The 16196-nt window shown below is 43.5% G+C and overlaps 1 protein-coding gene across 3 annotated transcripts in view; it reads left to right on the plus strand.

Moving 5' to 3' along the window:
* KIAA1549L (KIAA1549 like) overlaps positions 1–12332 on the plus strand; it is a 739655-nt gene extending 727323 nt beyond the window's left edge. For all 3 annotated transcript variants that reach the window (XM_069623580.1, XM_069623581.1, XM_069623582.1), the window contains one exon: positions 9942–12332. In XM_069623580.1, the coding sequence (XP_069479681.1) occupies positions 9942–10223 (282 nt within the window). In that variant the 3' untranslated portion in view covers positions 10224–12332. The remainder of the gene's footprint in view (positions 1–9941) is intronic.
* Positions 12333–16196: the final 3864 nt, after the last annotated feature.

The raw sequence follows: 16196 nt of genomic DNA on the forward strand, positions 1-16196 counted from the left end.
TATCCGAAACCGTTGGAGCGGATAAGAGCAACAAGAGGCTGAATGTAAATATCGAACAGGGTGGGAGAGAAGGCAGAACCCAGCCAAAAAAGTATGTCTGTAACAGAAAAGAATGGAAAAGAGTCCCACACGGGTACCGGAACAGCCAGAGGCACAGGAATCAACACAGAAACCAATAGAGGGGCCGCACACTCACTTGTCTGACTCCGACTAGCATGATATGCTCGCGAATATCCACAATTTTGTGGATAAAGAAGTCAGCCAGGGAGTCACATACATTTTGGAAGGGGGGAATAGAGTCAGAAGGAGACACCTTAGCAGACAACAAGCGGACAACCTTAAACATTTCTTTAGGCTGAATAATCAAGTTCTCAATGCGAAGAGTAAACAAATTGCATTTGGCCTCAATAGTAGCTCGATGATAACTAGCTTTAATAGCATAGAACAAGGCCCTATCACATGGTGCGTAAGAGCAGCGCCACTTTCGTTCAGCTTGCCTGCGTTTAAGGCGCAGTAGTTTGAGATCATCATTAAACCAGGTCTTTGAAGGCCGATCCCAAACTCTAATGCATTTGAGAGGGGGCCATCACATCAGCTGTGGCAGAAAATATCTGAGATAAAGAGGGGAGATCCAAACATGGAGTGGCCAGGCACAAATCATTAATATGAAAAGTAATCAGGGAGTGATCAACTGACCGCCATTTTCGTTTCCACACATTTTGATTGCAGGAGACAGTAGCACAGTCTATGAAGTTATATACAAACGGGTTGACAAAATGATCTGACCAAGTGACCCTATGAGCGGTGGCTGTAATGTCGGTAGTCTTGGCAAAGACCAGATCGAGGCAGTTACCTAAAATATGGGTTGGTTCAGACATAAGTTGCACAAGCGACATGTCTGCCATGGCCAAGATGAAATTGGATGCTGCAGTATCAGAGGGGTCATTACATCAATATTTAAAGTAGCTTGTCACGACCAAACGAGTGTGTTGAAGCTGGACAGAATCCACAAGACTAACAAAAGCCTCAATAAAAGCAGAATCAAAGCGAGGAGGATGGTAAACAATCAGAAAATGAACGGGCCTGGAAGCAGATAGGACCATACGCACCAAAATAACAGTTAAACAACAAAGGAATGGCAGCTGATACAAGTGTAGACTTAAAAATAAAAGCAACACCACCACCGGGGCAGTTGGAAGCATGATCTGACCGCAGTATATCGTAACCAGCTGGCAGCATGGTAACTACAGCAGGCCCTGAAGAGTCAGATAACCAAAATTCATCAGTAACCAGCAAACAGTCTGGCCTCAGGTCAAGCAGATCAAAACAGTCAGAAGTATGAGCCACCAGAGACCTAGCATTCCACAACTTACAATGCAGCTGAGTCAGATTGGAAGATTGGAAGATGGCGTCGCAAATGTAGCCAAAGGATTCACCACAAAGCCAGGAAGCCAGCAAGTAGCGGGGTGGGCAAGACCAATCCGCCATTTCCGTGAAACAGGGAAGCGGCATACACGCAGGAAGCAGGGGAACAAGAAAAGATGTTACCCAGCACCCTGACTGGGACTCGGACGGGCCCAGACGGGCTTGCCTTTTGGGCACTTTGGCGTGCATAAGGTGTGCCAGCTGCGCTGCCTGGACTGCCGGCACATAAGTGTCGGTAGGGAGATCACCTGACCACGTGGGACGCAGAAATAAAAAAAACAGACTGAGGCAGTAGAGGAAATCATTACTAAGCAGATCGCACACACATTAAATAAAAATCTATGGGAATTTCGGGGAAAGTAAGAAGCACACACACAATTTAAAATTAACAGAACTCTATAACAAATTACACGAGCAGAGACAGCGAGTGCCGACCAACGGCATCTTCCCAAGTCAAGTTAAAAACATGATCAAAAACAAGATAAAAACACTGCTGTGGCCTTTCTCTGCTCCCTGAATGAAAGCAACTGAAATATTGCAGCCAGAATGAGACCAGAAAAAGGGACTTTGTATAACAGGCCCCTGTTTTGCCACTCTGCAAAAACATCATCATCAAATAAAATAGAGACCTGGGAGGACACGAATAAGCACATTTAAAATATGGTATTAGTCTGGTGGAAACGTTTGCGAATACAGAAAAAAATAAAAACACTTGGCTTTGCACAGCTTTATTACACCACATTTTCAGATTAATTTCTGAAGCCATTTTTGAATATTCAAGGCCAATGTTCGAATGCAAAACAGCTTAATATGACATATCTAAGCCCAATATGTTACTCATGTTGAATCGTTATGCTCCTCAGTGACTTCTTTACACATTTACTCATTTCCTTTCATCAATCGTCTTCAATTAGGCATCCTTTAATTCAAATTAGTAACCCGGCAAGAGACAATCTGAATGCAACAAGCATTCTGATTGGCTCTCGCCAGGTCCCTACCCGGCCGGGAATCCCTCTGTCGGGATTCCACGGCCTTTGTCCCCGGCCGGGGGCTTGGCAACCCCTCAGCCAATGAGGAGGCTCGAAGCGGGGCCATCCCCGCTCTGCGCCTCCACACGGCTGGGGGCTTCCCTCGTCCCCCGCCGGGGACTCGGGTATGTTTTTTTTTTTCCCCCTCTCCCAACCCCACTTACCTTCTTTTTGATACTTTTTCAGGAGCGGACGCGCTGGGAACACTTGTGTTCCCAGCGCGTCCGCTCCCGATGGCCGCCATGGAAAGGGAAAACGGACTCCGTTTTCCCTTTCGATGGCGGCGGCCATTTTCTTTTTTTTTTCTCCCGAAACGCTGCAGCGTTTCGGGACAAAAAAAAAAGCTTTTAGTGCCCCGGTCACGCAATTCTTGCAGGCCGGGGTACTAATAGCAATAGAACCCTCGCGTCGGGGGCATTACCGACTCTGGTAATGCCCCGGGGCCTTCGGTAAGGCCCTCGCTTCGCTTGGGTCCTTACCTATGGGCCGGTAATGCCCCCGACGCTCGGGTTCTATTGCTTAATTACTACCCGGCGAGAGTCAAGCAGAATGCAACACGCATTCTGATTGGCTCTCGCCGGGTCCTTAACCGGCCGAGAATCCTTTCGGCCGGGATTCCAGCCGCTTTGTCCTCGGCAGGGGGGCGTAGCAGCCCCTCAGCCAATGAGGAAGCTTGAAGCGGGGCCGTCCCCGCTCCGAGCCTCCCCACGGCTGAGAGGCTGCCTTCGCCCCCCACTGGGGACTCAGGTAAGCTTTTTTTTTTTTCCTTCCCTCCCTCCTCCCTAACCCACCCCACTTACCTTATTGCTCCTGCGTCCCTGTTGTGGGATGATGGCAGCCTCCAGCAGTGTGGGGACTCCGCGCCTCCACACAGCTGGAGGCTTCCATCGTGCCCTGCCGGGGCCGCAGGTACTTTTTGTTTTTTTTGTTCTTCCCCCCTTCCCCTAAAACCCCACTTACCTTCTGCTTCTTTTTTTTCGGGAGGAGACACGCTGGGAACACTTATGTTCCCAGCCCGTCCGCTCCCGAAGGCCGCCATGGAAAGAGAAAACGGACTCCCGTTTTCACTTGCCCGGCGGCCATTTTCTTGGTCGGCTTTTCGGGACAGAAAAAATGCTTTTAGTGCTCCAGTCACGCATATATTGCAGGCCGGGGTACTAATAGCAATATGACCCTCGTGGCAGTGGCATTACCGACTCAGGGTTTCGCTCGGGCCTATAACTCGGGACCCCGGGGCATTACCTGAGTCGGTAATGCCCCTGCCGCTCGGGTCATATTGCTTAATTGGTACCCATTGCGCCGCTGGAATGAATAAAGCAGCACACCGATTGGATAGTTTCTGAACTTTACCCTATGGTAAGCCCGGAGACGGCTGTGCGTGCATCGCGCCATTGTCCAGACACAACGTTTCCATTCCAGAGAGGCTGCCATGTTAAGGGAGAAGGGACTACATGTAGTCCCTTCTCCCTGTCCCATGGTGGCCATTTTTTTGTTTACCTTTATTTTCATTTACACTAATAGCTGCTATGGAAGGGGAGAAGGGCCTACATGTAGTCCCTTCTCCCCTTCCATGATGGTCATTTTCTTTGGTTTCTATGGTCGCCATGGAAAGAGAAAACAGACTACGTTTTCCTGTCCATGACAGCCATTTTTGTAACTTATTTTTTTCCGGCTGCGATACGCAATGTGTCCCGCAGCCGGAAAAAAAAACAACCATTAATACGCTGGTCTAACGGGCCAGGGTACTAATGGCAATAAGCCCCTTGACTGCCAGCCATTAGGACATAAGCCCGAGGGCATTACCTTGTGCAGTAATGTCCCACAGTCTCAGGGCTTATTGCCTTAGAAATCTGTAGAATGATGAACATAGTTTAAAAATAGATCTTCCAAGTAAGGTGCCATTTTCCATTCTTCGATATTTTACTATTGCCTGTGCTATTAATTTTTCAAACTTTCTTTTAAAGTGATCTGCTATTGGCCACCAATTTGTCATTAAGGGCAGAGCCAAACATTTCCTATTGTCAGGGGCCCATTCATTGGCTGAAGCGTTTCGTATTTCAGCCATTTAATATTTTTGATCTGGGCCATTTATTCTGGCCAAATTCATCCGAAGTCCTTCCTATCTTTAGAGTAACTTTACCAACCATAGACTGCCGCTGACTGCTCTCACTCAGATCTCAGTCGTCCATGTTTTTGCAGCTGCAATATACATTGGCTGTTGGTGGACTTCTTTGTCCAATTTATGCATCGTAATGACATCATCTGCTCACCACCACAAGCGCTATCAAAGAAAACTCGATTAAGCCTTCTCACTCAAGCAACCTTTATTTTTGACATTTTCTATAAAAGCATACATGTCATGAAATAATATTTAAAAACAAATAATAAGTATAAAAGCAATTGAAAAGCCAAATAATAAAAAATCACAACATCAAGACAGATCTAAAAATATATCCACAAATGATAATGAATACCATGCAATGGAATAACACAAAAATAAAATATGGTTTAAAATATAAAACAGTAGCCTGATAGCTGTAATTACAACACATCATTTTAGGGACATTTGTAAAATGCAAAATATTCCACATTCTTTTTCTGATCCTAAGGCCTGCCACACATAAAATTCCAGTTTATACGAGTTAACTGTGGATTGGGGATTACAAGAGCTTTAATCACCTTCTGATAGCAATGACATCCACAAAAGAGCACGTCTTAACGGCATTGTCTCAAGTGTCCATACCAGTAACAAAATAAGGGCACCCAGCCAATCGAGTGGCTGGAACAACAGGCGAGAATACAGTATCCCCAGCCGCTGTCCCAGCCATCCGAGGCCCTTTCCTGGGTGGCAATTTTCCCCCCTTTTTTCACTATGGGGAGGCAAGAGGGAGGTTCTCCCTCTTGCCTCCCCACCCCTTCCGCTTACCTGCGAGACCTGAGCATTGCACTGCGGTCCCGGAGCTCCTCCCATCTCTCTGCCGCCATAGACATGGAAGGAGCTTAGTCCCTTTTCCATATGGCAGCGGCCATCTTTTTTTATTTTTATTTTTCATCGGGAGATCAGCTGCACTAGTAGCATGGATCTCCCGATGAAAAAATGCGAAAGCCATTCGCACCCAGGATGAACCCCGTGGTGCAAATGGCTTTTATGCCCTGCATGGGAGGACGGGCATGGCCTTTAATGTGCCGCAGTCCGAGCTGAGCTACTCGCTATGCCTCGTGTCAGCCTTAGCTCAGGTTGGCGTGCCATTAAAGGCCATGTCTGCCCTCCTGACAGGGCATAAAAGCCATATTAAGTGACCCCTATCCTCCACCACTGCCAAACTCAATTACAGATGTTATTTCAGTTTACTCTGCTATCTCATTTCATAATAAAGTTGTCAAAGGAGATCTGAATTACTGATTCAGACTCCCAGCATACACACACCTATTAAACCTCTGCTGGATTTTATGTCTGATTTGGGCCCCGGACAATGGGTCCAGGTTTCTTTCCATATGGCAGGTGGCACTTTAGATTGTATTTTCTTTAACTTTAGTAAGCTCCATTTTGGGGTGTGTCTGCTACTTCTTTGAACCAATCATGTCAGTCTCACATTCTTTTTCAATTTTGATGGCACCCAGATAGTGATTCTTAACTCCATTATCAAAAAATGTCCAGCATCACGCTGGAGGTCCTTAGTCTCCAGTTCAAATCCTAATGTAATAATCCTCAAATATGAAAAACTCAGGGAACACTCTCTTTTGATGAATTATTGGACACATTTATGATGAACTCTCTCACCATGGATATTCTTGCCTGTCTTAAGAAATGAATGGTTATACCGTCGTTTCAACCTAGTAAAGCTTGATTCACAGGGGAATTAAACTTTCTAAGGAAAGTGCAATTCAGAGAATGCTCTGAGGGCTTATTACGGCTTAAATCTCTGATGTGTCTGATTTCACAAGGTTCATTTGTAAAAAAAAGTATTGTTAAGACAAAAACATATTCATTTCCACTCTTATCATTTCCTGCTGACATATTTCCAACTAACTCCCACTTCACTCTCTGACTCCATCCAAGACAACATTGTATCTGGTAGAGCCAGCAGGTGACTCTCCTGACACTTGTCCTACTGCTCAAACTGGGGAAATGTGTCCCTTTGATTGACTTGTTTCTCTAGAGTGTCAGACCCTGGAGGTATTGGCACAACAGCGAACAACAGGTTCTTCTCAGGAACATGCCCTTCACATATTTTGCTGAATGCAAGTGTGTTGGTACTCAATGATCTCTGTGGCATTATTAATTACTATTTTCGTCTTGTGTTGTACGTTATCACCTGATTAAGTCAGGGGTTATCACTCTTTTGAAAAGGCCTAACCTTGACCCTGATGATTCTTCCAATGTTCACCCTATTTTGTAGCTTCCACAGACTAGGTAGCTAAAGGGGGATATCATTACTTTTCAGCTCCAGGAGGTTATGGAAAATGCATCTCTCCCGGATGGTTACCAGGTTGGTTTCATGCCCGGGTGCAGTACAGAGTATGTTGTTGCTGCAAAGGATGATCCTAGGAGGTTTGCACAGGGTGACATTTGACACCATTGATCATCTCACCCTCCGGGGTCAATATTTCATTTTGACATCAGAGATCAAACCTGAGCATGGCGAAAGTCTATGCATGTAGTCCATTGAGCTTCCCTCCTATTTGCATGCATTGTGCACCGAGGCACCTTGTTGAGTTCTTTTTTATTCAATCTTTACATGAAACCTCTCCATGACCTTGTCCATGCATTTGCCATACGTTTTACCTGTGCACAGATGTCACCCAGGCCATACTCAGATTGAGAGATGACCTGGGTGCTGCAACTAATAGATTTTGGCAATCTTTCAAAGTTCAACCTCACAACAACTGAGGTTCTGCTTTGTGGCATAGGGTCAGCTGCAGTAAACACTGCGAGGAGCCAGTCCTTTAGTTTGTAGACAGTAGCATCAAACCTTGGTGTCTTTTTTGATTCTTCCTTATTGCTAAAACACCAGATCAGCACGGTAACCAGGTCCTGATTTTACCACTGTCATGTTGTCTGTAGGTTTCTTGATTCCTTTTCCTTTGGGTGCATTCTCCAGCTGATGAATGCTTTTATTTCTAGTAGTATGCACTATTGCAATACATCTTATTCTGGCTCCTGGTAATTCCCTCCACCAACTCAAATTGTCTTGAATGTGGCTACCAGGATTGAGCTTGGGCCAGCGAGTTCATCTTTCTCTGGGCTGGGTTGTATTCTCTGGCTGTTGATTTGAGTTTTCTAGTACCATTTTAAAGCCCTATGTCTGGCCCATCGAGAAGTGCATAGCCAAGGACCTGTTTTGTTTATTGGACACATGTGTTAATTATACTTTGGCTAGCAATCTAACATATGGCTCCCAGGGACTTCTTTTAGTCCCTGCATTTAGGCCTTTGACATGCATGTGCTTATCCTTTTCAATTGAGCCAACTATCTTGTGAAACACTCTTGCTCTGTTGCTTAGAGTCATTTCTGAACCCTTTCAGTTTCACCTCAAACCAAAAACATTTTTTATTTCCTGTAAATCTTCTTTCATTAACTTAGTCAGTACTGCTATTTCTCTCTAGTACCATGATACCCTTTTAGGGGGTGACTGCACCCTTTTTAAAGCGCTATACCACTCCGTAGCAGACCAGAATATGTTTGGGTAGAACGTATAGAGTCTTTAGATAAAGTCCCAGTCACATATGGCAGGTTCAGCAGGCAAACTCATGATAGAGATAAGGCAACAAAAGATCAGCTCTTAGATGAGAAGATTTTTGAATCACAAGCAATAGTAAAAGCAATAATTGCACTCACTCAACCCTTCCTGAGATTCTGAGCCAGGCAGGCTTGTGGCAGTGGGTCTGGAATGGAGTCCTTCATGGCCAGTATCAGCTTTGAGGCCGGTTATGGGCAGAGCCTATTGGGTTATAACTCTCTTGGACACAGGGCATAAATCATTTGTAAAATGTTATTAGTGGAGCTCTGAAGTGGGCTAATGACTTGAAACGTATGGCATGTTCAGAGTTGAGCTTCATAAGGGGTCTGGTATTATCCATACGTGCATGATTTTTTATAAATGTAAAGAGAAATCGGTAGGTCAGGAGAGGAGCAGGTTGTGTTGTTCTTTTGACCAAATACCCTAGCAGCTGGCAGCACACCTATGTAAATATAATATTTTGAAAAAAAATCAAGAACGTTAGGGGGGTGCAAGGGAGACAAACCAACCCTGACACTAGGTGGTATGCAACAGTAGAAAAACAGTAGATGTCCACAGTCTTGTGGAACACTCTCGTCCTTCGCACACCCTATGTATGTTGCAGAAATACAACCAAATATTTGTACAATTCAATAAAGATTCTTAATTCATATCACGTTGCTTGTGCAGTGTACATTTTTATAAATTTCAAAGGTCATTTTTCATCAACAATAGTATTCAAGTGACACAACGTAAAATTTCTTCAAAGAATATCCATCTTCAAACTAGAAATTTATATAGCGATATGTTGAAAGTTAGAAACATGGAGCGGCCATTTTGGATCACGCTCATCTTTTGCGGCGCTGCTGCAGCTAAACCTGCACGGCTGGGATCACAAGACAGAATTTCTGATGTTCTGCATGGGCCAATTCAATCGAAAGTGGTGGAGAGGAGATTGGTATGGGGTCCCAAAGGGGAAACAAAAGGAAAAAAAACCCTGTATGATCTTTTAGAGAAGTCTGGAAATGCCGGAACACGTACTATCTGGTAATGATTGGTGAGGTGCGTGTGCGGCCATCCACTCAATTTGTGTCCTGTTAAATGTTAACCTCGGTAACTCAGGTATTTTACATTTTACGCAGGGAGTCCGGCAATGGTCAGTGATTAGGGTTATGCCTGCTTTCTCTTACAAAGTTGCACAACCTTCGGCATCTCTTGTTATGTCACAGATGGTTTCTTAACTGTCAATACTCAAAACGGTCTCTAATGTACGTAGATGTTGTTGAGTGTTATCTTATCATCTAATTTACCCTGTTTTTTGGAGTAGTTCTGTGAACTTTTTAAATAGGACCTGTTATAAAATGACATATCTTGAGCTAGTTGCCAAATGTCGTTAGGAATGTAAAACTATCTTATCACTTAGTGAATTTTAATTGTTTGGTTTATCCTAACCTTGCGAACACACAAAAAACAAAGTTCATTTAATTATATCTCATTTGTTCTGGTTTGCTTTACATTGGAAATGCTCACATGACATGTTTTAAAATAAGAAAATACGTAATCAAACAAACAGGTATTATTTCTTTAGTAAGTTCTACTACACCGTATTGAAGAGCCTTTTAAATAAGAAGAAATGTTTAGTACGATAACTGGAGGGTTTACAGTGCAAAGGAATCTAGCATAAGTATTTGGGGAATGAGTAGAAACACATGTTTTCTGTATAGTAGGAAAACCCTCTACAATGACCATTTCTGTGTTGATTCTTTAGGTTCCTCTCCCTGGCTATATCGAGGCATATCCACGGCCACACTACCCGCAGAGCTCCCCTTCAAGACTCCCCCGCCATTACAACCAGCCTTCAAATACGCATCCTGGATTTGAACAGGCCGCAGTGCTCTCAGCTGCGGCTTCCCAACAGAGTCTAGCAGATACGGACACTCCGGACACCTCCCTCACAAACCTTTCGACCGCAGCTTTGGTGAAGGCAATACGGGAAGAGGTGGCTAAACTGGCCAAAAAACAAACAGATCGGTTTGAGTTTCAGGTGTGAAGCCAGCAGCCCCGACATTTGTATCTATTCTACTGAAAATAACATATTTTTCAATATCCCAGGGATTTTGCTGTGGTGTGTGGGACTACACATGGTATTTAACTTAAAGTACTATTGGAGCGGTACCACAGCGAGTAGCCCTACTCCCATCCCTTGTGGAAAAGGCTGACATTTTATTTCACCTAATTATAATTACAAGAAGTCAACTATCTATTTTTCTGTGACAGAAAGATAAATGAGACTGAAGGACCTAAAAGTATTGATTGTGCCAGCCAGCTACACAGGTGCTGCTAGGCAAATGCGCCTTCTCTTTTTACTAAAAAATATATGATACAGCATGCCAGTATGTTTTATAATTCTTCTACCCTTTGCCACTCCACTACAAAAGAAGATCTCAACCAGTATTAAATAAGGTATTGCCCAAAAAGCAGTGGAAGTTTGCAACTTTTGAGTTTGATGGACCTACAGAGTGGCAACATACGTACTCAGGAGGACAGGTCACCTTCCCTCACCACTCGATGATCTTCGGCATCTGAGACCGGAGAAAATAAAGGTGATTTGCTCCCCCGCAAGACAGCAAGCCTCTCTCTCTGTAGAACAAGGTTTATTACCAGGCTGATCAAAGGGTTATTCAGCGCACACAGCATTAGCATTAATATTTCTGTTCTTATGGGGCAGGTTTTCAGTTTTTGCCAGTTCCAACGTTCTGTGAAATTGATCATTTAGGTTCATTAAAGAGGTCACAATTGCAAAAAAAACAACATACATTTACTGTGCGATACTCTGTGTGCAAGGAGCAAAAGTCAAAATGGGCAGAATACAGAAAATGGCTGAACACTGAATGGGCACTGACCCTTGTGAATGAGTTGCACATTGGCCAAAGACAATTTACTGCTTACGAGGTTTCTCCGTTCCTATTGGTGAATGTTTCCAGACTAAGAAATGCAAAGTGGGTCAGAGTTCAAAAGCCACAATTTGAGATCGGCCACTAATCCCAGCTCATTTTAGTTCAAGCCCTGGAAACGACCGGAAGTGAAACATCAACCTTGATGCACCCCTGAAAATACCCATGTAGTCAGTTACACAGACCCTTGAACACATGTCACTCAATCGCATATTATTGTCAAAGTCTTTCACTGCTTCTGCCTCGTTTTTCCTTCTCAAGTTCAAATTGTTGCCAATCGGGATCATTTGCTGGCCTCCCGCGGAAGACCAGAATGTTTCTATGGCAACCTTTGTCAGCACACCAATACAAGCCTACTCAGGTTTGCCGCTGGTTGTCTAGTCCACTTCCTGCACCTGTAAACAGTGCTCATGATGTGGCGAGCGGAGCGTATCGTGCAACTAACTGTAAGCTCATTCTCTGCGAATCCCTGTTGCGCAGGCCCATTCATAGGTGCGCAACAGACACAAGCACCTCTAGCGATAAGGAAACCTTTGTAAGCATTAGGTCTTTCTGATCTTTACAAGTACATTTTGTTTTGTGGGGAAGCGTTTTTAGCATGTTTCCCAGTATGCAACTGTGGATTTTTCCAATGGTAGGTTCATTGGCAAATGTTCTTCTTATGCAGATTTGCCCATTTCTCATTACTTTATTTGCACCAAGGTTTGCACTGGTAGTAGGCATGCCACAATTTAAAGAGAGCTCAGGATTTTTTTTACAAGTCTCTGTGCCTGATTCGCAAAGGGTTTTCCCAAGGGGTTTTGCCATTGTAAAATGCTTTGTGAATCCGACCCTCTGTCTCAAAACAGGTACAGCAATGGACCGTGCAGATGTGCAAAGAAATTGGGAGTAAGAGGAATATGCGCATTTTAGGATATTGACCAATCTGCCCATTGTACCTTGTTTTTTTCCGTATCACACAAACTGCTCACAGGTGTATTGCAATTTTGCACTTACATTTCGGCAGGGGCAAAACGATTCCAATCTCAATACTCATGGCACCAAAACTTGTTTCCGTTGGAGTACATTTTGCCCCTGCATAAATGTGCAAAATCGAACTGAACCCATTCAAAGTTTATTCAAATGTGTGTTTCAATAATTTACGGTAAATTCATTGTGCCAAACATGATTTTCTACAATTAAATGCAACTGTGCAATTGATCAATTCCAATTCCAGTTTATTGCCAAGAGAAAGGGAGAAAAAAACACTCGGATAGTGTCGTTTTTCAAAAAGCTAATAACAGTTTCATGAGTTCTGAAAGGCCAAAACAGCTGAGTATTTTTTCAAATCATGCTTATTTTATTATCCTCATCCTAACAAGGCGGAGAGAAGGGATTCAACATATAATTTAATTAAGCGTTTGTGTTCAAGAATGTTATGAATATAAAACATGTTTTCGGAATTGAGGGTTCTGGGAAGAGAACTATACACGGTCTCTAGAGCTTGGGGCTTTTGCATGCGTAGAAAGTAAAAGAAGCTTACACAAAGGAGATTTCTTGTAAAGGGTTTAATCATATTTAATTTCAGGAACATAAGATCCCAGTAGCATTATGAGTTAATCATTGCATGGGCTTGTAAGAGGATCCCATATGCTAAACCCAAACACGGTTCTATATTCAGAGTTAAGATGATGTGAAGCGACATGAAGACTAACCGGTTTTATTGTAGGGTCGGCCAGAAGGATACGCGTTCCCGAAGTTGCAGATCTTGATCTTTGCTTTTGGAAATTCACAAAAGTAGATAACTTTTTGTTAAGCCAACATGAATGCCAGACTAGTGTAACAGGGTGATATGGAGTCAAGGACATGAAGCCGTCTATCCTAAAATGGATTCTTTAATCGTTGGGCAAAGGAGATGCTTGTAGCCTTGTAGCCAGAAGTCAGTTGGCTGCAACCGGATTAGTTAACGAGATGACTCCAGCGGTAAATTACCATTTGCTGGTGGGACGCATCTGGTCTGAAATTAAAAGATCCTCTCATGGGAATTAAGCTGCTGGGCTGCATTGCATCTTAGTCAGCGGTGGCCTGGGCATGCTGAATGTGTAACTGTGGTTCTGTGCTTCATTTTGTTTACAAATACTGCATATGTGGCTTGGATTCACCTCACCATTGGTTGCAAGGATTTTCTTGGGCCTGCAACAGGGGATTTGCAATGGTTTACTGTAGAATGCTGAGCGCTGCAGCATTGCTTTTCCGTACTGTATCCTCTCAGCACGGCCCCAACAAAGGCCTTCAAAACCTAGGTTAATCCCTAGATCTCGACAGTGAAAACCCAGACAGTACATGTTTCGAGCCTTAACAATGCAACATGGAAGATGTGATGAAATTCGAGATGTAATTCTGATATGTATATCATGTTTTTTTTAAAGTATATTCTGTACATATCTATAAAGCAATTGACTCATTTCTCATAGTAAACCTAAAAAGTGCAGTTGTCTGTTATTTATGTTGGAGTTAGACATATGTCACAGGTACAGAGAGTCAGTCCTGCAGGTGTCATTGCGACTCGGACGGGGTCATTCAGAATGGACCCGGAAGAAGCAAAGTGCCAGGAATCTTATTTTGCAAATTAATTTTTTCTTGCAACTGTTCTGCATTGAGCCCACATATTTCTGTTAGATCAATTTCGTCTACATATGTGTGTTTGTGCGTGTGCGCAGTAAACAGTGTATGTTATTCTTGACATTAGTTGGTGAGCATGTAACATGTTAATGATTTGTAGATGGTCTTGCCCCTTTCTGTAATGGCTTGGCAGGCTAAAGAACAATGGTTTGGAGGGTTGCCCACAGCTGCTCCAGAGCTTAAGGTTAATTCTAAACCTTCCAGCCATCACCTTTTGTTTTGTCACAGTTCAGATCTACGCCTTACAGTACATAAAATGAATGTATGTTACTCCCGTAAGTGTTTTCCTGATCCTCGAGTTGCCTTTTTAATTTTTCTGTATTGACGTGGACACACGTAACCACTGAACCCTCTCCCTTCGCCTTTCACTTCAACCCCTAACCCTTCACCCATCACTGATCCAAAACCAGGACCTCTGGTCACCCTACCTCTGCTTCCCAGGCCTACAGAGTGCAACCGCTTATATGTGTATAGTTCCCTTCATATACATGTCCATCATCTGGCCAGGATTATAAAAGGACAGGGCCTTTTCAGGTTTGAGGACACTACATATACATTTTGAGGGCACTGAACCTCCTTTTTGAGGGAAAAGTCCACTTTAAAAAGGCAAAAGCTGACCTTCGGAGGGCAACCACAACACATTTCAGAATCTTGGTAGACAATGGTAGGATGATACAATGCTGCCTGTCAAGAGTTGATCGCAGGGACACAATTGTCAGAGTGCTGGACTCCGACCATGCTCCTCCCGTATTAATTGATGCCACCTGGCACAACCTTCTCTTCAGAGATTCCTCCTTCATAATTAGACAAGCTATCTGGTGGACTATCACACCAGGTCTGCACTATGCTAAATGTATTAATTTAGCGACACAGAACGTTTTAATAGATTTTCCAAAATGACTTAGGCAACTGGCCGTTCTCAAAGTAGTCCACGGTTTTCTTTCAAACAAATGTGGCTCCAAAAAAATGGCTTCATTAGTCGTACTACACACTCCACGACACTTCCTCACGGAATATGCATGTGCAGCCCCCCTTGGAATTAGCATCTGCTTTAATGCTCATTCATACAACATTCCCTATAGACTCAGGAGTGTCCTTTTTCAAATAATTCAATGCAATAGGAGATATAATATAATTCGCAATGTGTGCAGCGTAAACACACATGCATCTGATTACAGAGGTCTTGTTTTGCAACCACTACACTATCATACATAGGATTTCATGTCATTTTATTATTTGATGCTTTCGGCACAAACCCAGTAGGTGATATCTAAAGACATAGAAGGGGTGCGTAAAAGGGACATAGTGGCAATACTCAGGTACGAGAAGTTCCACACATTTATGGATGTAGGTGCACGGGGAGCTTTGGCCCAGTGCTACATCAGATTTGGAATACGGGGCTGCTAATCATAACGTTCACATAATGGCCTGGTCACTAATCCGCTTCTAAGTGACGTAGCGGGAACTCACTTGTTGGGGTTGATAAACCTTTGTATCAGTGGGGACCATGACAGCATGCGCATTGTGCACTCCTCCTACACTCTACGTGCTGCATGTGCCACCTACTGCACTGTTGGCCATCCCAAAGATAGCGTGGCAAGACAGTAGGCCTTTGAACAACCTCCAACCACCCCCACTTGTTCACAAACTACATGGTTGACCTACTTTCGAAGACACCTTTACTGCAACGATCATCCCCTCATATCTCAACCTGGTGGCGCCCCATGCATGCTCACTTAGGCATTATAGAACTACAGCTCATGACTAACAGTTATATTCTCTACAACATAGAGAAACTGCATGTATCCCTTAGTTGGAATCAACATGTTCATTGCAGGAGCATCCTTGAGCCAACACTCTATTCATATCATACTCAACAGTGTTGGGATGTAGCATAGCCCTCTGTGGGAAAATGTTCGCTGAGGACATCCCACCCCTTGCAAAGCAGCCACTTGCCTCCCTGACAGCGGAGAGCTGCAAGAAACCAGGGGAAACATGACCATTGCACTTTTTAAATGCAGCTTAACACAACTTCATCTCAAAAGAGAGTGTATTATTACTGTGCATTAGCATGCAGAGTGCATGAATGGAATATGCATTCGACATACCCAGATGTTTAGTTTCTGAACACACTGCCAAACACACCCTTCTCCTGTTTTCGGGGTGCCTTCCCAGAATCTAAGAAAAACAATAATATTAATAATAACACTCATCATCTTCATTTGTGCTGCTGTACATTACTTTATGCAGAATTCCTCTTCCTTGCAAGAGCTGTAATAACCATGTTTTTAAAATTATTATTATTATTGTTAATAATGATAATAATAATATGATTTATCAATGGTACTCAAAGATACATCATGTGGCCTAGACGTTTCCCATGACTTTCCTCTTAGACTCCCAAAGGA

The sequence above is a fragment of the Ambystoma mexicanum genome, chromosome 11 (assembly GCF_040938575.1).
Source record: "Ambystoma mexicanum isolate Mex_15411 chromosome 11, UKY_AmexF1_1, whole genome shotgun sequence".
NCBI classification, from domain to species: Eukaryota; Metazoa; Chordata; class Amphibia; order Caudata; family Ambystomatidae; genus Ambystoma; species Ambystoma mexicanum.